Raw genomic sequence first — 19,692 nt, 5'->3', positions numbered from 1 at the left:
TTGTTATTATTATTATTATTATTATTATTATTATTATTATTATTATTATTATTATTATTCAGAGAGTTTTGTCGGAATTCTCCACAAGTCATTTATATAACCACCCTTATTTCCAGTGTACCGCGGAATTTATTCAAGTCTCTTCATTTTCTTAACCGAATCAAAGAATTATTACCGTAAGTTATTATGCATCTGCGTTCACGTGGTCTATATTCTTCCATCTATATTTTGAGTTTTTGCATGAAAGTCAGCTCTATGTTTTTTTATTCAGCCACTCCAGTCCAGCTTGAATCTCTTTTTCCACTGCCTTTCTTGATTTTTCCATAATTAGGCTTATGTCGAATCATTATTTGTATACTGTACATAGAATAAATACCCCAAAATTCCCTTGGTTGCCTATGTTCATATTATTGCCGCTGTCTCGTCTGGATCAGAATTTTACAATTTACAACAAAGCAATCGTTGAACAATGGGAGCATCAGAGCGTTCAAGCCTTACCTGCCCGAGCTGGCGCAACCCTTTATATGTTCTGGGTGTTTATAAGAGATGATTGGAGGCTCCGCATTGAATAACCATAGGTATATGGAATAACACTGCAATATGAAGAGCTTTTTCATCATTGTGGCAACGGTTTCGGCGATAGCTATTTCAGTTTGTCAATCTCAGTGTAAGTAGATCTACAGTGTATTTACACACTAAATATAGTCATAGGCCTATTCATTTGAATTTGTATCTTCTAGGTTAAATCGTCCCTTAAAAAAAATCGATCGATCAAATTCACACGATAAAATTGAGGGAAGAGACTGTTCAGATGATTTTTAAAAACATCATCTGATATTCAAATATTTTCTACAAGTTCAACAGTTTTACATAAATACAGTATTTAACATACATTTGTTAATATTAGCTAGGTGTATCTATGAATATCATGTTCAATACAGGCCCGTTATATTATACGCCTGGGAAGGTCTGGCATGGACTAATCCATTTATTGAACAATTGATATTGACCAGGAACGGACACTAATGAAAACAGGCTCTCACCTTAAACAAAATTGTATTAGACCTATATTTTACACACTCTTTTACATAGAGCTTGGAGACTAAAGGATATGCTTATACCCGTATGATGCGAGTAGCTGATGGATGTAGTGAAATAATAACATGGATAAAGTGAAGTATTACAAAAATACAAAATCGTTTTTATGAAACGGTTGATTATTTTTCCTTGATAAACCGATGAAATTATTTGATCTCGATCGTATTGACAATGTTCATATTTATCATTGGCTAGAGCGCGTTATACAAGATCCTTTAATGCCAAATTTTATTCAAGCATTAGTCTAATTATATATTTAGAATGATCAACGATTGTTGACTAAGAGTAACAGCTGCTGTTGCCCGGGAAACCGTCAAACCAGTCTAATGCTGTATTCCTTTCATACGCATCTCGTCTCCTGACTGCGAAAATTAATCCAACAACATTAACCAGAATATTAACTACTAGTATTAATATTATAGTCTTTCCGTTGAATGTCGGTTAAAACCGTGGATTAAAATATGCCCTGCGCGACTATCACTAAACAGGAGCCATGGTGTCGGCGTTTTATTGTAGTTTCAATAGGCAAGATTATAAGTAAACAACGTTTTCAAATATCTTGTACATCGATCGTTTGTGTTCATTACTTTGTTTTTAAATAATTTCTATTATTTTGATTCTCAATATTCTCTAAATCGCTGATTTACATTATTGGAGAGCTAACCGTGTTTGAAACTAACATGTAAATGAAATTATATTAATAATATCACCTTTGTGTGAATTTGTCTCATAGTACGTTTACATTGTCAAATGTTGTGTAACCCCATAACTAGACATATACATTCGTAGGCCTGGCCTAGTGTAAAGGCCATAATATTAAAATAAACTGCCCCCTTTGTTTAGGTACCCGGCCATCATACAAGGCCAAAAATAATAGCCTTATACAATTGTCCGAGAGCGCTCGTGTCCTTCCAATGCACTGTGCAATACTTTCGATTTACTACCAAGGTTAACAAGAATAATCTAAATTGGTGAACAAGTGAAGATTTATTCTTAGTGTGGACTCAAAGTATTAGGCTTTGTACGTTATGGTTGAATCTTCACTCAAGCAAATATTTTTAGATTTATGTATCTTCATGCCGTAAATTTTAATTGTTGTTTAAAAATGATTGTTTATTCTGTAACTTTTTAAATTTTTTTAAATCCATCCAATTTCCAAGTAAATTAGACTACTTAACAAATACACCTACACAATAATACAGCCGCCATCCAGACAGCCGTGAGACAATTGTATTTTTTCCAGATATTGTCTGTTAGCGCAACACACATGATCAAGAATATATATTCTAAATATATTCATATAGGCCTACAAAAGAGATCACTGGTTCATTTTTCACAGGGGGTACTTTTTTTCAAACAATTGATTAAAAACTGTTCGTTGATAGCCTATGCACGATACCATCATTTTTGCATCATTGTTTGATTGCTAATTAAGGTTGTTTTACTGCAAATCATTCCAATTGGAACATTTTGCTTTAAAAAAAAAAAGCAAGAAAGCATCGTACGCCTATACAAAGTCCATAAGGAAACAGGTCCTTATAACTTAAACCTACTATAAAGCGAAAAAACAGGTACAAAGCATGGGCACCTATCATTAACGTTCAGGTATATACACAAAAGAAAATAGGTCTTATTGTCGTCAGCCCCCCCCCCCCCAAAAAAAATACAGGATCTTCTAATCATTATTTCACTTAGGTCTATTTAAAAAACCACATTATACAAACTTAAATATCAATAAAGGAAGCAGAATGTCGTTCTAAGTGAGTGCATCAAAATCATGTGATGCTGTGCCCTTGAACTGAGATAAAATTATTTTGACTGATGATAAAGCGAGTGATTTAAGCGTAAAACACGATTTTGCCAATATGTATTCGAAATTACGACGTATCTCAGTATACATAGAATCGTGATTAGGAAGTTTTACGTTATTTGTATATGCCTAAACATCAATACATACAGTATGTGATTTATTTTGCTTTAAAACATAACACCTGCTACCTCGCTTCTAATGAAAAAGCCTAAACTAATACTGTAGGCCTAATCTATTATGCCTAAAATCATATTGGCCCTTATATGCGTAAATTTAGTCAGAAAATGTTAAATCACTCGACAATTTTCCCTTGCATGTGTCTGATCTGGTGCCACGGCGTAGTGGTGCGCGGGGTGGGGAACACTCTCCAGTCGCCCCAAAAAATCACTTTATTCTGCGAGCTAGTTCCCTGGTCTCAAATTGAGCGCCACTTCACTTTCGCCCCCCCCCCCAACCACCACATCAGCCTGCCATATTTCCTCCCCAATTTCAAGACTCCTGAATACAATATGTACTAAAAACAATGATTATAGTCCTACAATAAATATCACTAGGCATATGCATATTCCTATTGTTGAAAAATAATATTATTATAAGTATTTGCAACGTCGTCATACTGCAAAGAATAAATAATGTTCTATTAATTTTCAATTATCTTTTATATTGAGCACATCATGCGTGAAGGAAAGATTATATTCGTTCAACATATCAGAATGAAATGAATATAAAAAGATATTGAAAATTCTGTTGTTTGAGTGACAAAAAACACAGCATAGCTCTCAATATCCAATTGCTTCCGATGAAACAAACACGGCGGAACAATTAATTTTTCGCTGACTTATTGATTATATTTATTGTGAAAATCATTGACTTTAAGCCAAAATACCAGCCAAATGAAGTAAAAAATGTAGGAAGTGTCTATTAATTACCGGTATGTGTCTGTTAATTAGTAGGATATTTCTCGTTCTAATTTTTAGTTAGGCCTAAATGCTGATGAGCCTATTAAATCAAACATAGGCAAATATTAATGTTAATTTTAAAATTCGCAGCAAAGTTGATTGTAAATTTTGATATTATGCATAGATATTGTTAGGACCTATATGTTAATTAATATGATGTTTGTTATGCGTAGGCACTAGGTACAGTTATTAGACTGGTGCAGCTTGTACTGTTACCTAAAGCAATGTTCATTTTGGGGTGTACGAACTTCTTAACGAACTGCTCAGAGCTGAGTCACGGTTATGATATGCATATTTGTCAAACGCTCTTTCTTTGCAGCTATAGACATTTCGATTGTGTTGTAACTATATAAATACACTAACTTTTCCAAATAATAGAACACATTTGGATAGTGCACAAAATTTGCATACAATCGAGAGTCCCTTGAAAAAAATTGACAAGTTATAAAGCAAGAATGAAAAAAAAAAATCTAAGAGACAATTATTGAAAAAGCATAGATTGGAAAGAAGCAGCTAAAACTATGGACTTATTAATTTAATATAAAATTAGGTATGACAGATTCCGTAACATCTGCCATAGATCTTAGACCTATATAATGACCTGCATTTAGTAGGATCATTGAATTTTGTATGGTCACGATTATTTAGGCATTACATTTCCGTCGATACAGCGGCGTCCAGGCAGGGTGTGAAAACGGAGCTCATAATGAATGGAACAAACAAACTAGACGTGACAGAGAGACAGTGTTTTGTGTCAATATTATAGGCTAGCAAGGTATGAGCATGGAGGTATTATAATACCTCCATGGTATGAGGATGTCCGGGAAGCAGCCCCCAATATCATTATACAGTAGCAGACGACATTTCGAACGAAGTTTGTTGGTCATGCGCAAAAACCACGTTGTTTTGTCAGTCTGGTTGATACGATGTTACATAACAATACATTATTAGCATAGGCCGCATCAACTCAGTGCTATATCCTTTGTTGCCTATGGGCTAGGCTAATTAATAAATAAGTAGTACTGTACTCCTCGACTTGGAGCAGTTTTAGTTTGGTCCTTGCATAGTATCTAGCCTAGGACCGGATAGTTTTTCCTTTCTTTTTTCCTTTTTGTTTGTAAGCCTACACTGGCTTACTGCTGAAGCCAGGACTTCCCCACTAGGCCTAGTTTGAGGGTAGGAAGGACCGACTGAAACCCAACTGAAGATACACTTGACCTGTGCTGGCCTTGCTATGCTAGGGCTCTTAGCCTAGGCCCTAGACTGTATTGTAGTGGGTGGTAGTTTATGTATCCCCAGGAAATGTTGTGTTTGACACTGTACTGTTGGTAATTAGCCGCCTAGGCCCTAGTCTTCTTAAACAACAATCAATGGTATTGTGGGAACGTGCCCATGGCATGGCAAAACCAGCAGGTTTATGGGAAGGAGGTTTCCTGTAGCCCTAGGCCTAGGCTAGCTAGGCCAAGTTTAAAAGTGTTTCTTTAATAGTAATCCAAAGTTACAAACAACATTATAAAATACTACTAGGGCCTACAGTAGTAAACTTGTGAAAAGGTGGGTTCAGACGAACCCCATGGGGAGGTCATATAAATAAAGGTCGTATTTTAGCAAATTAATTGCGAGCTTTCAGTTCTAGTGCATCTCTGCTACTCAATCCGGTATAATTTCTTCTTGCTCTGAGTGCATTTCATGTGGATTAAGTAGGACACTTCTGAGTGACTAGGAAGTAAATCGTCTGTAGTATGCATAACCTGAAGTAACTTATTGTGTTTTTTTTGGGCACCACTGCTATACTTTAAACTGCTTTTCAGAGCTAAAAATGTACCTAGGCCAAGTGTAAAGTAATATAGTTATAGTCAGAAATGTAAAATTAAATCAAAGTCATGACCTAGGCCTAGGCCAACTTAAGTAGGCTACTGTGGCTTGCTTTGGTTTCTGCCTAAAAAATTAATAATTATAAATTGAAAAAATATTTCAGTTTTATTTTTTATTCAGCCTGTACACCTTGTTGCCATTTTATTTTATATTTCCATGATGATTTGATATTTGTTTTTTTAATTTGTTATTTGAAAATTACAATAGAGCCGAAATAATAAACCTCATGCTACGTATAATTAAACTGTTACTTTCCTTTGTTTATAGCGGCATGTTTATCTGGGTACTTTGAGTGTGAACAAGCCAGGCCAGGGCAGAGTCCCTGCATTCCTCCACAAAAAGTCTGCGATGGAGTGAGTGACTGTGAATTTGCCGAGGATGAAGGGCAAGATGGCTGTATAAGTAAGTTAAGCTCTACATGTTATCAAATTTTCTCTGATGAAAAACTATTGTATGCCCACATATATCCATGATGTGCTTATATATGGTCATGATGTGATATCATCAGGACCATATTTATGCTTGTCCCATGTTCAGGGGTCCCAAGTCTCCCAGAACTCCCAGGTGTTTCCATGAAATCGGGACGGCCTCCCACACTCTTGCAAGCAAGCAAGAATTTTCCGGAAAATAAAGCCATCTACCACAAATTCATCATATTTGTAAGTTTTAACTACAGGTACTTGATTATCAGTTGTCTCAACGTAATTCGGTGCCGATGAGTATCATCATGCGTAAAAATTATAATTCAAATGGGTTAAAAAAGCCTGTTTAATCAGATCTTCGAGAAGGAATTTCTTCCAACTTGGGACCCCTGCATGTTTTTATCAAATATAATTTGATAGTCTAGTTGGACAGGGCTTCACACTCTTTTCTGCTGATATATTTACTTCCAAGTATGATTAATTAAAAATTTAAATATAATAAGAGTAAAGCAAGACATTTTATACCTTCTTATCTGCCCGCCAATGATGATTTTGAATAAAAATAAAAATTGTATTTTTTATCATTTAGCGCACCCTCGGCCAAAAAAAATTTTTCTTTATTTTTATTAAGCCTGTTGCTGCCTTGAAATTTCTAACAATAAGATATGTATATTTCTTCCTAATTATAAATTTAAAGCATTTAACAATCCTATTACTACACTGTTAACATTCAACAATAACATTTTATTTTTATTTTCACCTCCATCTGGATGTTTTTGGAAAAACTATTTGCTAAATAAAAAAACATTAATTTTTTTTTTAGCCCTCTGACGATCTTTAAATCTTTAAAAAATAAGTTAGCAAAACAAGGTATAAAAAAATCTCACCTAATCCATATAATACAGCATGAAGATTATAAAAACAACCAAATCAATTCACTAAACAAAACAAATAATTAATAGTTAAGTTTATTCCAACAGTATTCAAACTGCATGAATAAAATAATTACAGTATTCAGAATATTGCACAACAATTGGTATTATATTATAATTTGAAGATGTGTTCACCTGCTACTCTTTATTGTACTCTTTAGATTTACATTCTTGATTTTTGTTTTGTGCTGACTAAATTTCAGTTTAGTTTCACTTTCAGTTTTATTATTTGTTTGATTACAAATTTGTGATTATTCCAAATATCTTGAACTATTATTATTTGAATTTAGGTTAAATTGTGGTAAAACTTATTTTGGTTACAATTAACAATAGACATTTATATATAAATGACCATGTTTAAGTTATTCTGAATTAACTGTTAACACATTGTCTGCCAAGGTGAGCCACTTTTAGCCCCATGGTGGGGCTGATATGTTAAGCACCCTCCATCTGTGAAAGTCCCTCACTGGGCTCGCCCCCACTATTTAAAATTTCTGGATCTGCCACGGACTATGATTACAGGCTAGTTCACAAACCAGGTCATAACACATTTTAACAAACTCAGACTGATCCAATAAAAAATCCATAAAATTATGTAAATGTTTACTCTTGGCTGAAGTCAACCTTTATACATAATGCTTTCAAATTTTTCTACAAAGAAGGATGAGAGTATAAAACACCAGGCCAAGACCAGAAAAACCAGTCACCCTTGCAAATCATGTCTCAGAGATGAATGGCCAAAACATGTTGGAATGTCAAAATTTTTTAAATACTTTCAGTATTTATCATGAATTATGTTGTTATTTTCCTAATTTTTAACACTAAAAGCAGCATTTTTAATGATTTGGTGATGGTCCCTGCCTAAGAAATGTCTGAAATCATTTTAATGGTTGATTTCTCGAATACTGTTTAAAACAGCTGTATATTTAAACTCCTGTAGCTTCATAATGAAATGTCAAATTTAATTTTATTCTTTTTCTACCTTTTTATATCCAATTTTACTGCTCATAACCCTGTATTAATAACAATTTTTTTTTTTTTTTGGTTTTTTTTTGTGAAGAGTGACTGGTTTAGCTTGTCTGCCACAAATGGAAAGCAAAAGTAACATACAGTAGCTATAACATTTCCTTGCAAGATAAGAATATAAACAGAATGTCGACTTAAAAGGTAGCTAGTAACTCAAGTCCATAAGCAAGTACCAATAATTGTACTTTTGACTGCAAATACAGTATTGTTCATGTACAACACTCTGTAGGGCTCATGTTGGGTTTGTGCAGACTGTGCCTTTATACAGGATTACATTTTTTTAGCTCTCTGGTAGTTTCAAGTGTGCATGAGTATGTCAAAGGTCAAGACAAATAAACAAACATAACCTCTATACAATATTCTGCATTTTTATAAAGCTTTTACAGTATTAAGTTGTATACTGTATACTATATTCCAATCCTATACTAATATACTGATAACCTGTGCACTTTTAAACTACGAGGTGGATTATATTGCGCCATTTGCACTGTATCTGGGTTTGATTCATGTTTTATGTATTTAGTGCAATAACACATCAGATTGAGCTAAACTAATATTCTTGTTAATTATGAAAACTGATAAAATTTGTAGTAATTTGGATTTAGCTAAATTTGGAATATTGTAAAAATTTGATACAGACTTGTTAGTTATGAAATACTGTAATTAACACAGTGATTTTGAAAAAATTAAAATGGTTAAACTGATTTGACAAGGACTTCCAGCTAATACCGAATAAATCTATCCATCCAAAAGGCATCACTGTAAATAATTGTCATGTTATGTGTCAGGCAGGATAACCCCTGTATGCCAGTTTTGTCCTGAAGTGAACTCACTTTGTTTGCCACTTTTTCATAAAGAATCTAACAAAAATCCGAACTCCTCATGTTTCACTGTACGCTACCTGAGTGTGTAAACAACGATGACTTAAGTTCCTAAAAATATGCTTTGATTTATTCCCTCGCTTTTATTCTATCTAGGTGGTGTATATTAAAATAATATGCTGTAACAATACCAAAAAAGGGCAAGTAGATTAGTAGAGTCAGGGTTGGCTGGTTACTGTTTTCAAAGGAATACCTTATATTATCTATCTTTTAAACCAAGGCATTCGGGTGTATGAAGAAAAATACAGATGATCAAACATAAGCCTGAGTCATCGGATACAGGATATCACAGGGTTTATATTCTTTTTTTTTGTTAAATTGCAATGTAAGCTTTCATCACAAATAATGTACTCACATGATATCGTAATCATAAGTTTACATGCTATATATAATCCTAGTGTCACCAAGGCCAAATAAAATAAATGTTATGGTTTATTATCCGAGATTTGATATGGGCCCCGGCCATGCCAAACTTAGCATCAGTTACCAAAACAAGAAAATTGACTTTTTAATGTATTCATTCTCCACATTACAGTATGCTTCGCAAAATGATGGGTCATTTATTGGAATCGACTTTACTATTGCCAAAAGTTATGAGAGTATTATGGGTTCTCTGTACTAAAGTATACAATACTGCCACATTCATCTAATTACTCAGTATAGCATTTAGCGACATTACGCTGGTTTTGGGATCGTAAGCCTCCTATTATATTTTTGTCAAGTGTATATACTAATATTTGCTATTTTCTAATCCTGTACTTGTAAACAGGCTGGTAAATAATAAAAATTGATGTTTATAAAAAGAAGTAAAATAAATCTTTGTAATGTACTATTCTGCCATTTACAATTATCACGCACATCAGAAGAACTTAAAAGCTACTATGGGGAATGAAATGGTCCTGACCCACTTCAGATAATTTTATTCATATACAGTAAGCTCGAAAGCACTCTTGTTCAAGACTCTCATTCAAGTCTGTTATTAATTTTAACTTTTAAATTGTAGTTTATAAACAAAATTACTGGTAAAGTACCATTGATTTTGTTTGTGTTCTCGTCAGTTGATTATCAGATCATGTAAATCATTATATTGTATTTGCAGTGCTAACATCAGCGCTGGTTCCAGGCTCTTTGCCATGGTTCAGTTGGTAGAACAAAGTCTTCTCGGATAAGGACTTAAAATCGAGGTCCAGTGTACATATCTGGCTCATGTGCACTTTAAAGAACCCATTGCATCTTTTAAGAAGAGCAGGGGGGTTACTCCCCAATGCTATGGTTCATTTCAGCCCCTGTCATTGTGGAATGATGTGAATGTAGCCGGAAGCACCTATTTACAGCGGCTGAGGTAGTCACAGACCATGCCCATACGCAATTCAGCACAATGACGCTGCAAGTTATGGGTTATTCTCCTGCCTTTACCTTTACCTTTTATAGTCATGATGTGCCTATACAGTATATTGTCATGATGTTATTTAGTTATGTCACATGATAGGGGTAGGGCTTTAAATGGCACTTCATTGTTTGTTCATCGTCACAATACTATCTGGTATACTGTACTGTAATATAGAACAAACGTTACTCTTCTTTTTTTTTTCAGAGTAACATTCATTCTATGTTATTTAAACATAATCAGTCCATCTGTTGGTCTGTACTGTAACTTTATACATGTTGATGAGAATGATGTTAACAAGCTCTTCTCACAGGTGTCACTGTACTGGATTGCATAAATAATGAGCTCACTGGAATCATGTAGTTTAAAACATACTATAGCTCCAGAGCTGTATTTTTCTCAATCATAATCAATGGATTTAATTATATCAACTATTTTCTAGACTTCAGTTATAAATTATACACATGTGCAAACTAGGCTAATTAAGATCAATAAATGCTGGCCACCCTACCACACAATATTGAGGCTTAGTATGATGGCTCCTAACATTTCATTCTCCTACACAGCTATGACATGTTTGGAAAAATATAATAAATTTACTGCAGCCTACATCGATATTGATTTTAGTATATTTTATGTGAAATTATGAGACAGATGAAATGAATTGACTCACTCTCAAGGACCGAAAAAACATATACAAAATGCCATGAGTGTGTTTAGGCATGAAATGTATAAATTTATTATCAGGAAAATATAGAGATTTGAAAGACTTAGAATTTAAATGAATTGCTTTATGGTTTCTTTTTTCAGTTAGTGTGGTATGTTCCAGAGGAGAATTTCAGTGTGATAATGGAATTTGCATTCCACTCGCATGGAAGTGTGACCATAACAATGACTGCGGTGATGGCTCTGATGAAGGCAATTTCTGCGGTAAGGATTTACCTATTTATTTATTTTGTAATTTATTTTGAAGTTAAAATGTAATATTCAAGGATAAAAACACAGAAAATTACAAAAAACAAGATAATCTCACTGTGACCCCTAACCTAAATGAAACTGTAAACTTACAGAGTAATGAAATCGGGCAACCAAAAGGGGAAACTGTAACAGGGGCAAGGGTTGGTGTGGGCCCCATTTGCAAGGGCTAAGCGCAAGAGAAAGATTGCGCCGATGGCGCAAAAATTAGTTTTGAGGAGACCCTGTTAATCTGGAGGGGCTCATTTAGGGGATTTTGAAAAAAAATATGGAAAAAAAATGCTCCCTGCACCCCCTCCCCCACACTTCTCGGTGGCAATGGATGAAATTCTTTTGGATTTGTTGGACACACTGGGACATTTCTGGAGCCACCACTGATTAGGATTGTAGCAAAGAGTATAGAACTGCAACAGGTCAGACTCTGCGATATCTTGAAACTCAATCCTATCTCTACTGCCAAGAATTGAAGGGCATCATTCCAAAGAATGTAAAATGCATTCCATTGAACGTATACTGCACCGTCTATAGAATGCATGGTTGAGTTTCGCACTCTTCCAATTCTAATAAGGGTGCCCCTTATCTTGTGACGTAGTACTTAGTTTTTGTTCCATTGCATGCACGCAAAATAAGGCAGTCTATACTCTTGGATTGTAGTCTTCAAGGGTCTCACTTGATGTGTTGTACTGTATGGATCACCCTTGATCCCTTGATATATATGCTGTAAGAATATGTCATTTTCAATTACATCCGCTATGTTTTCAATTTCCGCCCTTAATTTTCTTCTTAGGTTATCGCATTTGCTACGCATCTGAGTTTACTTGTGGTAATGGACGTTGTATAGATCCAAACTTACGGTGCAATGGATATGATGATTGCAGAGATAATTCAGATGAAGTCAACTGTGGTAAGTTTAAACTATGGTCAATATTTTCAATATTTTTTTAGTAAATCTTTATTGTGCTATGCAATTACCAATAATTTTGATTTTTGTCCTTGAAATTATTTTAACTGGCCTGTCAAAGAATTTCTTCCTATATAATAAATTAAATAAATATATAATTTAGTAATTAAATTAGAGTGGATATGACACCTTGAATTTTTCATATTTTGTTCCTCCTTAGAGCCAAGCACCTGTGCATCAAGTGATTATGTTTGCTCAGATGGAGCATGTGTCTCTGAAGACAAACTTTGTAATATACTTTATGATTGTAGTGACAGAACAGATGAATACAATTGTGGTCAGTAGTCAGCATGTGTTCCTTATAGCAGTTAGTAATATAGTTAATGAAATTAAAATAATAAGAAAAATAAAGAAGATATATAATTTCATAGAGCTATAGATACAGTATTCATTTGTTTACTAAATTGCTAACTCTTTATACAGCGGTGGATTCTATGAGATTGTTGGAAATTTTGTACATACAAATACGATGTATTAAAATAAGAAAATATAGAATACAAATACATCCACTTCCCTTTGTTTGAAAAATTCTGGATCCAACCATGCTTAATAGCTTAATTGTTGCTGGTATTAATACTATTTAATTCTTTTTATTGCTTCTTTTAATGGAATTTATTTGTCTAAAATAAAAAATTATATAATTAAAAGATCATATATTTTTATTTTTTTACCTTTTTTTTTTTTTTTTTTTTTTTTACTTTTTTTTTTTTTTTTTTTTTTACTTCATAATTATTGATTGATGTTAATTTTATTGTTATGCTTAAGGAGAAGACTGTTATTTATACATATTTATAATTTCTTTTTTGAACCTTATTCTATTAGCTTTTGCAATTAATTTGCATACTATATTTTTAGTTATATTAATTTTACATAGTAATGTTTGTATTAATGTTTTTGTATTTTTTATTCTGATTTTAATTTGTAGTTATAAGACGTTTTCTGCAACTTGCATTGTTACATGTTGACAGTCCCAAGTGATCTACATCTGTTGGATACTTCATTCTCATTAAATATGGTTTAAATAAAAAAATAAAATAAGAAATTGATTTATCATAATTTAATATTTTAGTTATTAATATTTATCATCATAATAATTCCATAATAATTCCATATTTCTATTACGCATTCCGCAAAAAGCCTCAATGCACTTTACAAAAAGAAAAAACAAGTAGTAAATAATTTTGACTTAAACTACGGTACTTAAACTAAAACATTTCCGAAAAAGCATTTGCGCTATCGATATAAGTATCCAGAACATGGCTCCACCCTCCGATGTCAAAAACAACTTCGCTGTCACACCCGAGTGCATGCAGGCACTCCGTTAGGCATTATGCTGGGCTCCGGTAGCTTCCACCTCAGAATAAGCCCTCGGCTCTACTACCGTGCACTGCAAAAGACAACAACGTTGACTCGAGTAAGAAACAGGTGGGCCTAGCTCTGGACACCCCACAAACGATAGCACATGCATCATTGATAAAAAAAATTAAAAAAAAAACACTCCAGATGAAATAAGGGAAAACATATCATGCATATCAGCGTTGTTAAACAGAAAAGTTTTTAGTAGGGTTTTGAAAGACTCGATAGAAATAGCCGATTTGATGTACTGAGAAAGACCATTCCATAGTTTTGGGGCGGCATTTGCAAATGAACTAGAGCCATAACTCATCCTCATTTTCGGAAATTCGAGATCATGGTTAATATTGTCAACATTGTCATTAGGAAATCTTCTTTTTTTTTGCAGGTGTTAATGAGTGTTTACTATCTAGTAACATGTGTCAGCAAATTTGTGTTAATACGCCAAATTCTTTCAAATGTGATTGCGCTAGCGGCTACAAACTAAAGTCAGATGCTGTTAGTTGCGAAGGTTTGTACTTTTTAAGATATTTCTTAATGAAAACCTATCCTTTATTAAAATGTAATTGATTTTTAGTAGTATACACACAGGGTCGGCGTAAAACATTTTACAAAGTGGGGGCCCCACTCTTTCTTTTCTTGCGATTCTTTCCGATCATATGAAAATCTGCATAACATGTATTTTCTGCCGAAAAGTGGGAGGCCCAGTGCCCTGGTTCTGCCGGCCATGACACTTTACTGTACATCATGGCTTGAGGTGAAGTAGTGAATTATACTTCTTGAGGTGCTTATCTCAGAAGTAGAAGCGGTTTGGCGCAGCAGGAACGGTTTGGTTTCCCAACCTTGAGGTCGGTGTTTCAATCCCTTGCTGTGAATTTCGCTTGTGTCCTTGAGCAAGGCACTTTATCAACATTTCTTCTCTCCACCCGGGAGTATAAATGGGTACCTTGTGGGGTCGCCTGCTTCTTCGCTGATTACAGCAGCAACACTTAGCATGTATACCCGATGACCAGGGTCAAAAGCGCTTCGTATCTGCATAGAAAGGTGCTATATGAATAACTGAATCTGAGGCTTGAAAGAAAGCTGTGCAAGAATTTTAGTCCTGCTTTGAGAAGTAATTTAATTTATGCCTTTAAATAAATTTGTTATTTTGGCACATTAAATATGCTCAAGACCAGCCCAGCTAATGTTCCTCTTGTGCTTGTTTTTGCTCAATAAAAACTTAGTACAGGTCATTTTACCAAGAGTAAAGTTAGGCAGGCCATTCACACTAATTTTTTTTTTTTTTTTTTTTTTTTTCAAACTTAATACCGGTTACTTAGATTTTTGTTTTAATCCAAAGGAGTTTTGTCCAGATTATAAATGAATTACTTTAGGATTTGAAGGGCTGTAAATGCAACATGTACTACAAAAAATAAGGTTTACCATGCCAAAACCAACATCAGTGGCCAGAACTTTTTAATATATTCGTATTTTCCACACTATAATCCCGATGACCAGGGTCAAAAGCGCTTCGTATCTGCATAGAAAGGTGCTATATGAATAACTGAATCTCAGGCTTGAAAGAAAGCTGTGCAAGAATTTTAGTCCTGCTTTGAGAAGTAATTTAATTTATGCCTTTAAATAAATTTATTTTGGCACATTAAATATGCTCAAGACCAGCCCAGCTAATGTTCCTCTTGTGCTTGTTTTTGCTCAATAAAAACTTAGTACAGGTCATTTTACCAAGAGTAAAGTTAGGCAGGCCATTTTTTTTTTTTTTTTTTTTTTTTTCTTTTTTGTCAAACTTAATACCGGTTACTTAGATTTTTGTTTTAATCCAAAGGAGTTTTGTCCAGATTATAAATGAATTACTTTAGGATTTGAAGGGCTGTAAATGCAACATGTACTACAAAAAATAAGGTTTACCATGCCAAAACCAACATCAGTGGCCAGAACTTTTTAATATATTCGTATTTTCCACACTATAATCTTTAAAATGGTAAGTCATTTACTAGAATTGATTTACTGTTTTTACAAATTTATGAGTAAAAGTATTATGGCTTCTTTATTCTAAAGTATAAAATACTGGGGCATTGCTAAGTACTCAGTTTAACAATTAGCAACAGTATGCTGGTTTTGGAACAGCAAGCTGCAAATAAATTATTTTGTATTACAACAAAACATTTTTCTGATTTTTCAGATATAAATGAATGTTTGGAGGAACCGTGGGTGTGTAGTCAGACGTGTATTAATTTAGTTGGATCACATTCATGTGGGTGTGTTGCTGGTTATAATTTAATGACTGCTGGAAGCTGTATACATATTGATGGTAAAGTATATTATGTTAAAACAAAGCTAGCTAAGATTTTGTTTGTTCATATTTTTATTTACACAACAATAAATCATAAAATATATCATCGCTTGCATCACGTACTAACACAATAAAGTAAATGGGGTTAGTTTGTGTGGTGAAAACATAAGAGTGCGTTGAAATACTGTAAGCACATATTGGTTGTGTCATGCAATATTTTATTCTTTACCACGACGACAACAGATGAATTTTATGATTCAACAGTATAAGAGATTAACAAGTAAAATTAATGCAATTAGAATTATTATGACAGAGTTGAAAAAAATGTGTTTATGTTGTAGATACGGAGCCCTACCTAATATTTAGTAATCGATACTATGTTCGCCAACTTGGCCTTGATGGGGATGACTACAAACTCCTGTCCGATGAATTCTATCTTGTTGCCGCAACTGACTTTGATATAGTTCGTGGTGAGATGTACAGTATAGACTACATAGCACAGCAAATCATACGTTCAAAGCTAGATGGATCTGCACGGCTGACAGTCGTCACACACGATATTCAGGAGGGGGAAGGCATTGCTGTTGATTGGGTTGGCAGGTAGGCCTAAGTTTGTTTTTGTTATTGAATGTTGATAGAAATATTATTGGAAAAATACAATAAATTATGATAAATTCGTCGCTCACATCACGAACTAACACAATCGAAGTAGATTGTGTTAGTTCGTGAAATCACAGTAGCGCGTCAAAACCAGGGCGTATTGGTTGTCAAGCAATTTTGTATTCTTTACCACACAAAAAGTCCTTAACGACAACAGCGCGTATTTTGACGCGCTTTTTTGATTTCACGAACTAACACAATTGAATTTAATTGTGTTAGTTTGTGATGTGAGCGAAGAATTATATAAAGATTTTATTTTTTTTTTTTCAATTTTTAACGTGAATTAACGGGAGTATCATTTGTCAATAAAATAAGTTTTAAATTCAGTATTAAGTATTGATGATATAATAATATTCCTGATGATGACATAATTAATGTCGAAATATTGAATCCCAACACGATGGCGTGTATTTCAATACTTGGAGTATGTATTATACTTTCTTATATAATTTTTGACATTTTGACGTGCTACTGTGATTTCACGAATTAACACAATCTACTTCGATAATAATATATTATAATATTTTCTCCAAGTTTACCAAATACAGTTGAACTAATTAAAATCCAAAATGGTATTAAAAATTTGTTCAACTTCGATAGAATTTGACTTACAGATCGTTAATTAATGGAAAACACAACAATATGGCATGTAAAATAAGATTGAGGTAGGCAAAGTCGACTAAGGTAAGCTTAACTGTATTACAAAAATGAAAGAGAAGGGGCTCAGAACAAAGGAGTTCTTATACCTAAAGGTTTTGTCTGCCCATACAAAGCAATGTTTTTAAATACTATTATTATTTTCTAGTATCAACCACTTTTAACCCATATGAACTTCTGTTTTTTCACAGGAAGCTGTATTGGACTGACCGTGGCTTAGATATGATAGAGGTTGCCAATCTAGACGGGACATCCAGAAAAACACTTATACGAGATAACCTGTTTGATCCTAGAGCAATAATTGTTGATCCAAGGGATGGGTGAGTATGTCCCAGAAAGCAATAAAACAATCAGAGTTATTTAGATTTTATTTATACTGATACAGATAGCCTGATTTTTTTAGACAATTTTTAGACAACTCTTCCCCTACAGTATCCTAGCTGCCACAATGTAGGCGATTCATGCCTTTTGTATGAATCAAGGATAATATTAATCTCATACAATATAATGAATGTTTTACTGTAGGCACGAATGATGATAATGATAATAACGTATTTGTTATCATTTTCGTAAGATTTCAAAACCTTCTAATAATAAATAATAATGATAATGATGATAATAAGGAGTAGGAGTAATATTAATAGTATTAGCCGCAAGCACTTAATAAACACATGGAAATGTACAAAAACTTGCACATCTTTAAACTCCTCAACTGCTCCCCAAATGCATGGAATTATGCAATGAAAGATGTTTCTATAGCCTGTGTGCCGCTGTAACCACTAAAATCAAGGATGCATTACTCACACAATGTGAGCCCACAAACAAACGTTTACATGTTAATTTAACCTTGTCATTCCATTTTATTTGTTCATCGTTATTCATGTCATTCATTTTAACGGTTCAGTTCATCCTTACTTACAAAGGCCTCAAAATTGTTTTTTTACAGTTAAATTTCTCGGTGCTTATAATTTAATGTATTGCACTTTACTGACTGATTTTGAGTAGTTTATTTATGCTGAAGATGGCAGTGGTAATGCGATAACATTTTTATTAATATATTTCCCCCTCGCCCTTGTGCCCCATTGGATCCTCTCCTGTATCCAATCCAATCGAAGTGTGTTTTCATAAAGATGTTGAGCACCTTGTTTAACTGTTTTGTGTGTGTGTTGCCTATATTGCTTTGTATGTAATTGTATATTTTCATTTGATCACAGATGCTCAGTTTCTTGATGCACTGGGTTTGATGTGAGTGGTATATGTTTTTTTGAAATACATACAACATGAATGTCAGTGTGTAATTTGTATTTGGAAAGAATGACCAAAATATCATAATATGTTTAATATAATTACCTAACAGCTACCTGTACTGGTCTGATTGGGGATTAAGACCATACATCGGAAGAGCGGGTATGGATGGATCAAATCCAATAGAGTTTCATGACGATCTGGTTGGCTGGCCAAATGGGCTGACAATCTGTTTTGCAACCAATAAGCTCTACTGGGTTGATGCTCACCTTGACCATATAGTGTAAGTATTGTTACATTACATATCAATTGATTGTAAGACAATAGTAATATTAATATTACTACAAACCACTCAATTAATTTGTTAGGCCTATTAATATACTCCTTTCATCTGTATACCGTGTGTTGAACAAGTGGAATAAATTGAATTGAAATTGAATTTTTTCAATTTGAGTCATTCTGTAGTTATTGCTTATTGTACATTGCAGGTAGATAGTAACCAAAAATGATATAATAAATATTAATAATGATAATGATGATAATAATATTGTAATAGTGTAGTACAGTAAGAGTAGTAGTAATAGGAATAATCATTCAGATTTAGGGGGCCCCAGTCAGAAGTCAGGAACCAGGATTAGCCCCAACATGGGTGCCTCGAGCCTCCATCCGTAACATTGCCTTTCTGGGGGGCCCCTTCCCTCGTTCCAATTCTTGCACATGTTACTGATAATAGTAACAGTACGTACTACTGGCTTAAGAAATACTAACTCATAAGATTATAATTTTAATAATAATATTGTCGATTTTGAATTCAAAACATAGCTATTCAAATTTGGATGGAACTGGTATTACACTACTTCTGGACGAGGGCGTGGGTCATCCGTTTGCTGTCACTGTTTTTGAAGATTACGTTTATTGGACTGACTGGAATGTTAAGACTATTAACAGGGCAAACAAACTGAATGGAAGACATGCCGAAATCCTAAAAACTACGATTCACCGGCCATTTGATATACATGTAGTTCACCCTCTGCGACAAGATACAAGTAAGTAGCACAGATGTATGGCTGAGGTTTGTCATTTGGCTTAATGTGGGATTGGCAACATTATGTAGCCTATGTGGAGTCTGGCTAATAGGGAAGTTAGCGCAGTGGTAAG

The 19,692-nt window shown here is 33.9% G+C and overlaps 1 protein-coding gene across 2 annotated transcripts in view; it reads left to right on the top strand.

Moving 5' to 3' along the window:
* Positions 1-529: 529 nt before the first annotated feature.
* The window catches only part of LOC117109535 (low-density lipoprotein receptor-related protein 2-like), a 41,638-nt gene continuing 22,475 nt past the window's right edge, over positions 530-19,692 (top strand). For both annotated transcript variants that reach the window (XM_033251907.1, XM_033251906.1), the window contains exons 1-11: positions 530-667; positions 6,010-6,144; positions 11,201-11,320; positions 12,153-12,269; positions 12,487-12,603; positions 14,068-14,190; positions 15,862-15,990; positions 16,314-16,572; positions 17,481-17,609; positions 18,647-18,817; positions 19,357-19,580. In XM_033251907.1, the coding sequence (XP_033107798.1) occupies positions 601-667; positions 6,010-6,144; positions 11,201-11,320; positions 12,153-12,269; positions 12,487-12,603; positions 14,068-14,190; positions 15,862-15,990; positions 16,314-16,572; positions 17,481-17,609; positions 18,647-18,817; positions 19,357-19,580 (1,591 nt within the window). In that variant the 5' untranslated portion in view covers positions 530-600. The remainder of the gene's footprint in view (positions 668-6,009; positions 6,145-11,200; positions 11,321-12,152; positions 12,270-12,486; positions 12,604-14,067; positions 14,191-15,861; positions 15,991-16,313; positions 16,573-17,480; positions 17,610-18,646; positions 18,818-19,356; positions 19,581-19,692) is intronic.

This window comes from Anneissia japonica, unplaced genomic scaffold (genome assembly GCF_011630105.1).
Source record: "Anneissia japonica isolate Jap-2015-1 unplaced genomic scaffold, ASM1163010v1 scaffold287829_len2072220_cov186, whole genome shotgun sequence".
Lineage (NCBI taxonomy): Eukaryota > Metazoa > Echinodermata > Crinoidea > Comatulida > Comatulidae > Anneissia > Anneissia japonica.
This window is presented reverse-complemented; position numbering and strand designations above follow the sequence as displayed.